The sequence below is a fragment of the Rhamphochromis sp. 'chilingali' genome (assembly GCF_963969265.1).
Source record: "Rhamphochromis sp. 'chilingali' genome assembly, chromosome: 12".
NCBI classification, from domain to species: Eukaryota; Metazoa; Chordata; class Actinopteri; order Cichliformes; family Cichlidae; genus Rhamphochromis; species Rhamphochromis sp. 'chilingali'.
The window spans coordinates 121,359-133,459 of NC_137939.1; the positions used below are offsets into that span (position 1 = coordinate 121,359).

Here is a 12,101-nt window from a genome sequence, read left to right on the forward strand (position 1 = left end):
ATCCCACTTACAGTTGATCATGGAATATTTAGTAAGAAACAAAGGAAACACTCTGATCTTATCTTTTTTCTTTTTCGTTTTTTTAGGAGTGACCGTTTAGGGAGAGGTTCAATTTAAATTGAGTTTATGCGTATGAAACATTTGCTTTTTGGGTGATATTTGTTGCATTTCTGAGATGTTTTGAACTTGCATGGCTGCTACTTTGGTCGGTTCTCTTTTGTAATATATACCACGGGGCTTTCCATTAGCACGAACACAAATCCTGTGGGCTTTAAAAGAAACAGTGAAACCAGTTCCTGCTGAAGTAAGGCGTCAGTGGTATTAATGAGATGAAATTCAGTCTCCTTGTCAGTATAGCTCTGAGTAAACTGGGACAGAAATGCCTATGAGCCTGCTGAGTAATGCTATCAGAGTTCACTTTATATCAGAACTGCCAGATAAGAGATCATTATGGCAGCTGATGCAGAAAAAGGTTTCTGAAGGAAAGCAGTACAAAATCATGTCTACCTGAAAAGACAACAGAAAAAGAAGTCACAGAGAGTAAGAAGACTGAAGAGAGGTTATTCTTTCCACAACACTGTGAGCTGTCAGTCGGGCTTCTGAATCACTGTCCCAGCAATCCTCCAGGAGCTCCCTCAGCGCAGCTCCCTGAGAACAATAAACATTTAGTCCACACATTACAGACACCACAGGTGTAAGTGGTACCACAAAGCCCCTATGCAAGAATACCTGTGGTAGCAGTTCCCAGTGTTCAGGTATACAGGGTCTTTTGTCCATATAGGACACGTACAGCATGAGGCTCTCCAGTGTTACATTGCTTCCCAGCTCTAGTTCATATGGCAAAAGATGCTGTGGTGCAGCTCCGCCTGCAGGTGGAAGCAGTGCTATTAGTTTTTTCTAGGCTTAGTGAATTGAAAATATGACTTGTCAGCCCAGAAACCAATGCATTAACTATCAGATTTCAAGCAACTGGGAAACCAGGCCGGCTGGAGCGCACTATTCACCAGTTTCTGATTCAGATCAGTTTTCCCCTTTCAGTGACACACCCACTGAAAAGCCAGTGTGATAATTGATATTTTCTGAGAGGAATGAAAGCTGGACACTCTAGCAACAGCCTGAAATTGTACTGTTGATAATGACAACCCATTACAATAATAGGCTCGCCTTAAAGCAGAGAAAACTGAATGACCTGCAGTTTTTTGTTTCTAAATTCAGACTACATTAAAAGTATCATATTTGACTCCAAACACATCAGAAACACTGCAGGTGTATGACATGACATTTATCATTTGCACTGCTGCACCATTATTGTTTGTTTGTTAATTTATTTCAAACGTGTAAACAATATACAGGTACACTTTGTAAAGAAAATAAGAGAGAGAGAGAGAAAATACTATACAAAAGTCAATACATTTCAATATTGCTACCGTTCTGATTCATTTACATGTTGAAAGGGCGTGGGAAGAAGTACACACTTATTTAATCCCACCCCTTTGCCATAAGTTATCAGTTAATATTTAGTCAGCTTCCTTACTGATATAATTTGTAATAAAAATAGTGAACAGATTTCTGAAATAATATATACTATATACTATAATATCACATCATGAAATTTTTTAAATAGAGACATTCACTTATTATCAATATTTTCCCTTTCTTTATAGTTCGAGAAGATCATATTTTTACAACTCTTTTTCAACTGTTTTCTGTTTGGACGTTGCTTTAATTCCATATTCAAACTGTTCCACAGTTTCACTCCATGAACAGAAACACAAAAGCTTTTTCTTGTAGTACGTACCTTACATGTAAAAAAAAAAAAAGATAATTTCTAGTCAAATAAAGCTGCACTTTACAGCTACACAATATACAGCAACCTTTTTACAGTTTGCCAAGCCGTTTAGGTACTCTGAATAACTTTACCTTGGCCTTCTGTACTACTCTAAAGAGCCTTGGACTTATTTTTGAACATCATAACATCATATCATCTACTCATAATGACTAACCTTCAAATAAATCATAGCAGCACATCCAGATCTCCCACAGCAGCAGACCCAAAGCATAAACGTCACCCTGCATGAGAAACATGCTTTCGTTCAGGTTCACAAAGCCTTCCAGGATCTCAGGAGCCATGTAGTGCAGCGTGCCCAGTTGAATACACTACAAAAATACAAATTTATCTATTAGAAATAAGTAATAATATTGGATGTTTTGATTTCATGTAATTCTAGTGTGAAATTTTAATTACTTCAAAAAACAGCAGCAAGTCTAGGTCTTCAAGTTTTTTTGTTTTGTTATTTAAATAAGAGGATTTGAGTGGATAAACAGTAGTACCTGTGTCTCACCTTTGTGTTTTTATTCTGGTTGTGCCTGCGGTAAGGCTCTGAACAAGAACGCAGAATGGTGGAGCATCCAAAATCACACAGGGCACAGGTACCATCCGCCTTCACCAGCACGTTGGAGCTGCTGAGGTCTCTGTGGGCCACAGGAGGTTTGTGCAAATCTGTATGAAAAATCCAATAAACAATATTTTGTTCCTGTAGCTTACTCTCACATACCAAGACAGCCTCACATAAACAGCTTATCATTATTTAAGATTTGTGGCCACATTAGATGAATCACTGCAGTAGATCCATTGTTTGGATAAAAACAACTCATCTTTATTCTTGATGATAATAGTTTAAAAACATGCATTCTATGCTTCCCACATCAAACAGACAACCCATGCACACATGCATTTGTTGCAATATTATTCTGGCCAGTACCATGGCTGAGAAGGTCAGAGTGGAGATAGGAAAGTCCCTGTGATAGCGACTGGCACAGGTTCAGTGAGAACATCCAGCTCGTGGTTTGTTTTGACAAAAAGGAATGAAGAGATCCCTGAAATCAAAGGGATAATAGTCATTCGTACTTGAAGCATACAGTGGTTTCAAATACATAAAGCGCTATAGACTTAGAGCCATCGAACATAAACTATTCAACCATAAATATAGAAAAGCAATTATGTTTCACACATTAGCATTAGTTTTAAACTTTATGTAGAGCTGTTCTACTCTTACTGATCAACTGAAGTCCTACAAGGTTTAACCATACAGTACCGGATTATCCGATCTATGTCCAGGTTAGAATAACAGCTTAATATGACATGAATGTCTTCTGACTATGAGAATGTGAGAGCTCCACACAGAAAGACTAAGTTCAAACTAGGAAGCTTTCCTGCTGTGAGGCAGCAATCCTGACCCCTGACCCATTAAACCTTTATTAATGGTTTTGTTCAGTATACCCATCTTAAAATCTTTACAATCGTTTCCACTTAGTGTTTGCAATAATTTTATTAGCCTTACTCTACGATAATTCTGTCTCGGACTAGACATCTGATCAGAAATGGTTTTAATGATGAATGAGTCACATAATGCGACATGTTTCCTTCAGTCTCCGATGGGATCAAAAAGGAGCTGAAGTCATTGTGATTAAATAAGAGATGTGGGTAGAATAGCTGGTTTAATAAATATTTTTAAACACAGTGGCTTAACCTGGCATATAATTTGACATTTTTAGCGCCTGTTCATTTATTCATTTTTCTTTAACATTTACTCACGTTACTTTAGATAATTTGAATAAATATTTTTCTTTTACCTATATATTCTATTTGTCACTTGTAACAGACTCTTAGTATTATTTACAAATATTTCTCTGGTCTGTTCCATGCAGTTTTTTCCTTGAGCAGCTGTTGTCTTCGTGCAAAGGTTTTCACTCACATATTCAGCAAACTGCAGCACAATGAACCAGCTTTTGTCATCTGGTTTCCTCCCAGCACCGAGAAAGTTCACAATGCTAGTATGCTTTGACAGCAGTAGCTCATAAATCTCCTTTTCTGTGTTAAAATTATGTTCATAGGCCGCAGGTAAAAATTTGACAGCCACCACAGAGCCCTGGTATGTCCCTTGAAAAACAGTTGCAAAATGCCCTCGGCCCACAATCTGCAGGACATAAACAAGTAAAGAATCAGAACCTGTATGCATTTCTTGCTGATAATTTGCACACTACCTACTGTGGAATTAACCTGTTTCATAGCAGAGCATACCTGCTGTAGCTCGATCTGACTGATGTCGATCTCAGAGGTTTTTGTCATTTGGCAGGAACAGGAGGGTCGGATGTGGTAATGACTGGGGGACTGTAGATTCTTCTCTGAAATATTATAGTAAAGAAGTGATTTAGTTGCCACTCATAGAAAGTAATCTGGTAGTACAATAAAGCCACCATTCATTTGAAAGCTTCCTGATTAGTTACTGAGAGCATGGAAATGTGACTGAAGAGTAGCAGAGGGAGTACCGTAACACAGATAAAAACCAAGGTCAGCGTAGCACATAGAATGAAGGCATTTCAAGGCCAAGACATCATGGGAACTCAATTTAAGTTGAGAAAATGTAGAAACAATAGCTTTATTCTTCTGTGGAATTAAAAAAGACAAATGGACACATTATTACCATATTAATACTAAAAATAGACGGGTAAACCTAATATCTCATCACAGTTGATTGATGTGAACATGCAATGCAAATATTAAACACTAAAAATGTAAAACTGAAGGCAGAAAATGGACCTTAAACAAAACAGTCTTCAACCTCTGAGCTGGCCAGCTTGTTGTCAACTTTTATCACATGCGATGTTATCCCTTAATGAAATTCACGCAAGTTACACATCCCAGAGAACGACTCAACAAGTATGGAATGCCAGGACTGCCAAAATGAATTAATTAAATAGACCGTTAAATAATAAATAAATACATCATGAAATAATTAATTAAATGTGTCAATAATTAATCAAATATATATATATGTAATTAATTAATTAAATACATATTTGGACATATTTAATTAATTATTAATTATTTATTTCACATTTTAATTAATTATTGACACATTTAATTATTTCATGATAATTTTATTATTTCATTTTGGCAGTCCTGACCCTAGGAATTAAGACTGCCAAAATGAATAATTAATTAAATTATAGCATTAAAAAAAAAAAAAAGCATTAAAAGTGACATTGTTATTTTTAGGAAAATAGCAAACTGAATTTGAGTGTTTTTGCCCTGCATGCTGGACTTCTCTGAGAAATCTGAGGGTAAAGCATAACTTTGAAGGTGTAAAAGAAGATTCACTATTTTTTCTTTTCTTTTCTTTTCTTTTCTTTTCTTTTTTTGCAGTGGAGTCAGTCAGGTCAAACTGAATTACTCAAGTGGTATTTAAATCATAAATAATGTTTTTGAAGAAAAAAGAACTTTACTTTTCTTTTTTAGGCAACTTCTCCATTGAGCAGCAACGATCCAGAAACACATAAAGAGCAAAATCCCAACCAGAGGTTTCACAGCCTTTTTCATGAAGACGACTAAAAAGGGGAGAAAAAAGGATTAGGTGCCAGTTGAATTCTGAATGAATGATCATATCTATCGCACATGCGAATGGGTGAAGAATTCAAGGAAAAACACAACAATTTGAGCTAGAGATCTTTGTAATGGTGTGTGAGCCATTTTGCTGGCATGGTGATGGCTAACTGTTCCAGATACTGACAAATCAATGCCAAGTGTTGGGTGTCTGGTAATGTTACACTTAATGTTGATTTTTCCTTAAATTTGTCAACCACCTGAATATATATTCAGCATAACAAGAGCCTAACAAGAAAAAGATCTTTGGTTTGATTCCCCGAGGGGCACAAATTCCTTTGGGGTTGCCTCGGGAAGGACATGAAGTGTTTTAGGCTTTTTAAATGCTTCTAATTGTATTATGATATATTATTCTTAAATTATACATTTATTTAGTAATTCACGGTTATATAACCTTATTAATACCATACCTGAAAAATAAGAGTAGGGGTGTGAAGTCTGTTCTTTTCCCCAAGTAATGTTGCCATTGCAGAGGTCTGTGTTGCACATGCACGTCAAGAATTGATTGTTGATGCGTGTTTGTGCCTTGCAGGTTTCATCTGGGCATGACTTTTCAATTCTGTCACAAGCTGCAATCGAAAAATCAGGAGCACGACAAACAATATTACATACTTCATTATACTTCACAGCACGTGGCACATTTCAGCTGTTACAATTGGCGCGGGAGCTTTCTTTAAACTAGCTTATCAATCATTAGATTTTTTTTTGCTAATGTGCTAAAAATGTGTTGTTGTTGTTGTTGTTGTTGTTGTTTTCAATCACCCACTATACACTCCACGTACTTGCCCAGACATACGGGCTTCTTACCAAGAATGTCAGCTTTTGGTGTGCCGTTAATGATCCGGTAGTAGCCCACGCAACAGTCCGTGGTCTCACAAACTTGCACTGACCCGCTCACACTGCCCGCAGCAGTGTATTTCTTATTCTGCCTGTAGTTATGCTTTGTACTTTCTGTTATTTGAAAAAAACACCTTCTCTTCTGCTGTAAGGGCTTGCTGTAGATGCACATAATACATTCTGGGAATAAAAAAAAAGAATAAAAAGAAAGTCGGACGTATAATGTAAGATGACAACGGTGATTAATAACATAGGAGTCTAAATTAGCCTAGTCAACAGTCCTTTTACAACACAAGCAACACAACCTGTAACTATTAGCAGCCATCATTAATCAAAATCAGACACAGAAAAAGGAACAAACAACACAGCAGATTGGCAGATGATTTTAAAAATACTCACCCAAGGCCAAAATCAGCCACCACCTTTCTACTAGCATGTTTATTCACCCTGAGCGGCGAAGTTGAATGACTGTCCTGAGAATGTGAGATTCGTTTCTCATGCTTGCAAGCGCACCTCCCACCAGCCCACACCTGCTCTTGTATCCTTGCGCGAGGACACTTGTTGTCTAAAACATTAAATTTAGCCTCCCAGACTATCGGCATCATCTATCATCATCAAGGTCTCACAAAATGGCAATTTCAAAGAACTCTGGAAGTATGCGCTAGGTTATCTCAAGTCACGATTGCTGTATCAAATACTACAGTGAAATCTTCATTCATCTTAATGAATTCAAATGTTTTTTTAAGGGCAATGTAGAGTTTTTTTAGACTGACTATATCACTATTATTCGTTTAAAAAAGTGCATGAAAGACCAGGTATTGTGTGAATGCTTGGGAATTTCCGATTGTATGACCCACTGTCTTCAGATCTGACCCAAGAATACTTTGGTATACAGATGTGTTCATTGGTGTTCATTGTTCTACCATGTTGATTGAAGCATGGAGAGTCTTTTGGGATTTTTGTAGTTAATGAGCATTGCACAGTCTGACCTTGGGTCAAATCTACTTGGACGTCCATTCCTGGTAAGATTGTGGCATTGCGTTAACACACACCTGAATCCTCCATCTTTTTCACGTCACTTTATTATTTCATTTTATTATTATATCATTTCAACATGCAGTTATCCAAAAAAAAAGGAGAGGAAAATATATTTAAAATGTTTTCTCACTAAGAGGTCACCAAGTTCTTCTGCTGACATCCTTTCAGTCCAAGTAATGTTTGACAACACACAGAAAAAAACAACAACAAAAAACAAGTAGCAGTCAGTGTGAGGCTTCTGTGGTTTCTGTAGTTTGATGGAAGAGCAAAATAAATAGCTTGTTAAATATAAAATTAGCTTTTTTTTCTTGCCATCCTTCTTTTTACTGAAAGAAGAGTTAAAGTGGTGGAAGGGACTTTTGTATAGGCAAGATTTTGTGACCTTAAACTAACACGTGCAGTTTAACAGTTTATACCACATATAGAAATTACACAGAACAGAATGTTGATTTTTCTTTTATTCTTACATTTACAGGTAAAATTTATTGCTTGGACAAGACATGTAACAAACAGACTTTTGACTGAACATATCATACAACACAATATATATTTAATTACAGCTAATGTCCCATTGATATATAACATAAAACTGCATTATCTAAAGTTTGACTTTGGATACTCATATAGCAAAAAAATAAGTTGTTAGTTAATTATAGTGAAAATTAATCTGGTTATTCTTTTTTCCAAATACCAAGAGTGAATAAAGCTTTTTTGAATGAGACTTTCCGGGTTTAGCGTATAGACGCTTACTTTCCACACACACTGGCCCAGCAGGAGCTGGATTAGGGTGTGAAGAGATCTCGAGGATTAAGATTAGCCACCAGACAGACGTCGTAGCTGTCGTGCATGGCTGCTCGTCTTTCCACAACTGTCCACACATTGTCTGCAGGGTCCAATTCCAAAAGTTCCTTGGTGATGATCTCATGACGGCCTGCAGCCATTAGAGAAAAATTATTTGAGCGCATGCAAAAGTGCTTTTAAAAATTATTTGACAGGCATTCAGTAACTGACCAGCCCCCTTGTAGTATCCACAGAGATAGAGCTTTCCATCCACTACTCCTACGTTGGAGGCGTTCGTTCGAAGGGAAAGTAGGGATGTGGGGACGGTTGGTCCTGGTCTCCAGGTGTCTGTATCTGGGTTGTAGATCTCCACGGAGCTCAGGCAACGACGCGATTGCCCACGGTCCTCTCCATCGCATCCTATACCACCTGGAAACAAACGCATCTACTCTTGCTCCAGTGCAGAAATTTCACAATACTAACATAGATACAGTTATGTGTTTTGGTAGACTGACCTAATACATAGATCTCTCCATTGAGTACAGCTGACCCACAGCGGTACCTGGAGTACTTCATGCTGGCACACTCTGTCCATCTGTCTTTGCCGGGGTCAAACTGAAACACACGATTGCTGAGCTTGTCAGGCTCGTCGTCAGGGTGATCCTGAATGGCAGGATGAGAGATTTAGGCAGAGAGATGAAGAAAAAGATGAGGACATGGGGACATATTGGACAAATGAGAAGCAGAAATATTTCAGTAACTATTTCACCATCTCTATCGTGTGGAATTGTTTTTAAAAAACGAAAATGATTTTAAATAAAAGTACAATACTGATGTTAATGTTCAGGGGAAAAACAACCAGTTTGTGGATTTTATATGGCAAGTTTTTGTAAATTTTTGAGACTTCCACAACTTCAGTATGATTTTTTTCCCCGTGAAAAACCTAAATAAATTTTACATTACATTTTAAACTAATACCATGTAAAAAAAAAAAAAAGGCCAGACACAACAAGTATGATAAAAATTCAAACTCACATATACAAATACATTTTTTCTTTTATTTTGTAAGAAGGTTCCATAAATACTCAGTTTAAAAAGATGAATTTTTGGGGCAATTATTTCATGGCTCAGGCTTTAAACGGTTAAGATGGTGAGTCTGGGTACCTGTGGTGTCCACCCCCCCAGCACATAAAGATGCTCCTTCAGTGTCACAACAAAGTGACTGGCTAATGGAAGAGGCAGAGGAGCAAAGCTGAGCCAGCTGCCTCCTCTCTTCAGCGACCATCGCTCCATGCTGTCTGTGATGACGTAGTGATTACGCACTTTCATCTGACCACCGATTAAATAGAGAGCATCTCCTATGAGCCCTAAAGCATACATGTCCCTGTAAGCTGCTGAGCACAACTTCCCCCAGCTGTTCTCCTCTGAACTGTCATACCTGGAAGATAAACAAGTAGTTCATTTGTTAATTCAGTGTGGTGCCTATTGATAAAAAGATTTCTGATATGCAAAGGGATTAAAACCTGTAGATATCAACCCCCTTCGTTCGATGTTGGTCTTCTGCTTCTACGGCCACCACTATGATGTTTTCTCGGCTCACTGCGCCTGCTGTGATCTGTCCCACTATGCTGCAGCCCCTCAGGGGAGAGGGGATGTAGTAAGTCTTCCTAGCATGGGGGTCAAAGCAAAAACTGAGGTCAGCAAGTCCTCCACGCCGCGCAGGGACGCCCTCCTTATTCACACCACCCAAACAAAGGAGCAAATCTGTTGTCTCCATGCCATAGCGAAGAGCTCGGCGAGGAGGAGCTGCGGCCTCGCAGAGACCTGACGTCTGGAGAACAGCATCAATCATCCCAAAGCACTCAGTATCCCGCAGAAGCACCTGAGAGAATCATAAGTATAAGAATGATATATCTATATACTTATCTCAGGACAAATATAAATAGGGAGTCTTGCTCCTTATTATATTTGGACCTCATTCCAATCTCTTCATACCGGGTTTCTCCTCCTTGCTTTACAAAGAAATCCAGGATCCACAAGCTCCAGTCGGACATGCCTGAGCAACTCCACAGCCTGGGCTTCCCTTTCTGAGTCACCCCTGTACTTTTCCACCCAGCGCAGCACCAGCTCCAAAACAACCTCCTCCTGTGATACGTTAAGGTCATCTAAGCCAAGCAGTTCCCCAAGACTTTGAGCATTCAGCTCTAGCACTTCTTCTTCTTCACAAACCTAGTTAAACAAAGATAAAGAAAGACAGTATACTGTAAGTAATGAATATAAAATAAGAATAACATTGCAAAATGAACAAAAGATATTCAGAGATTTCCTCAGTGTTCAAAAGCTTCACTGAACTTTGATTCTTCTGATAATTTAGGGCAGGCCTAACTTCATTAATCGTAGGTTCATGAACATTTTTAAAGACTATGACTGAGGGATTCTTTCACATTGGTAATACTTAAACCCTACCTGTGAAAAGTGTTGACAAAGATATCGCAAGGCACAGTCAGCGAGGCTAGTTGCTCCCAAGTTCCTGGCCCAGTGGTACAGACCAACACAGTTTGACGGGTCCATACAGGCCTCCATGTGACTCTGGCACAACCTTACCTCAGTAAAAACAAGGAGAGTACTTCTTAAGCATAAAACTTGCACTTTAGCACCTTTACCAATTACCCCTCTGTCAGTTTCACCGCACCTGAAGCCTCCGTCTACATGTAGCAGAAAGGCAGCAACGGCCACTCCCTGGATGTTGTTGTTTGTTAGTGGGAGCTCGCCACAGTACATGTAGTCCAGCAGCAGCCTTAAGCTTTGTGCAGAAGTGTCTCTGAGTGGTATTTCTCCTCCGTGCGTCTCCTTCAGACCACATGTAAACATGGCCTGGACACAATGATTCACCAGAACAGTAAGAAATGATACAACTACAGCCTTGCGTCTCATTAATGCATTTGCTTGGAGTAGTTCAGAAAAAAATAATAAAAAATATGGTAACACTTTATAATATGGCCTGCAACGAACGGCTTAATTCCCCTGCAATACAACATGATTTCCAATGTATTTTATTTGAAATTACCGGAAACAAAGAAATAATTATACTGTAAGTAGATTTTAGTATTATGTTTAGAATAATAAGTAATATGGAAGTAATTTTATGTAGTGCATAAGTGCTTTTGAGTATTGCATATCTTCAGGTATTTTACAGGAAAATAAAAATAATTGCATTGCAAATAATTTAAATAGTGTTCTTCATTTTCCTTCAAGCATATGGTTTATTGTTCCTGACTATTTTACCTGGAAGTAAGGACTGAATGCAGACAGCACCACCTTGTGGCAATGGAAGGGGATCCCTTCAGCTAGCAGCACCACGTCAGTGAGCTCCTTAGTTGTTCTCATCCTCTCTAGCTGCCTTAGCAAAAGTGAGCCATGCTCTGCTTGAGCAGAGTGCAGCACCTCAGCATCCATGGACTCTTGTTTTGAAGAGAGGGGAGTTGTGGAAAATGCATCAGTAATTACAATTAAATAAATCAATAAACAAAATGAGTGAACATCTGTGAAAGTTTGGTCTATGCACACTTGTATGCAGTTTCAACTGCATCTACCTGCTCTTCACTATCGCAGCTTCGCTGTTGTCAGTAGGTACTGCATGGAAAGTTTTCTCCCACGTGAGACTGAATGACTATGCACTTTTCCTCCGTGGGTCTGATCCATGCACGGAGCATATTTAGTTCCACTTTTTGTTTATTCGCGTTGAGCTAATGAGTACCAAGTGTATTCATTAGCTCAGCCGGGAGTGCTTCGCATGAGTGAGCTAACTCATGCCAGTCACAATGGCCATTATATTATGAACACATGAGCAGTGTGAACTCTGATCATGCTTTTAAGTGTGAACAGCGGTTCAAATGAGCACATCTTTCTTTTGTTTTTATAAACTACGTTGACATGTACACCAATCATGTTAAAGAGTCTGCCTTAACTAATGCAACATTTAATATACTTCATAAAGCTAAAT

General features: G+C 38.4%; 2 protein-coding genes across 2 annotated transcripts; both read right to left on the reverse strand.

Moving 5' to 3' along the window:
* Positions 1 to 531: 531 nt before the first annotated feature.
* Positions 532 to 6,452, reverse strand: LOC308406584 (bone morphogenetic protein receptor type-2-like; the record flags this gene model as incomplete). Its single annotated transcript, XM_080897664.1, has 9 exons — positions 532 to 648; positions 730 to 866; positions 2,004 to 2,157; positions 2,343 to 2,500; positions 2,763 to 2,877; positions 3,756 to 3,977; positions 4,082 to 4,185; positions 5,854 to 6,012; positions 6,251 to 6,452. 9 exons carry the CDS (start codon positions 6,450 to 6,452, stop codon positions 532 to 534), a joined length of 1,368 nt encoding a protein of 455 aa, XP_080753790.1.
* A 1,318-nt stretch (positions 6,453 to 7,770) lies between these two features.
* Positions 7,771 to 11,811, reverse strand: LOC308407759 (kelch repeat and BTB domain-containing protein 12-like; the record flags this gene model as incomplete). The annotated part of the gene is given in 12 exon segments (XM_080899609.1): positions 7,771 to 8,249; positions 8,330 to 8,527; positions 8,614 to 8,761; positions 9,263 to 9,536; positions 9,622 to 9,980; positions 10,094 to 10,327; positions 10,565 to 10,697; positions 10,791 to 10,972; positions 11,384 to 11,557; positions 11,692 to 11,697; positions 11,700 to 11,726; positions 11,728 to 11,811. Coding segments are annotated over 12 exon segments (1,968 nt in total). The 3' UTR covers positions 7,771 to 8,100.
* Positions 11,812 to 12,101: the final 290 nt, after the last annotated feature.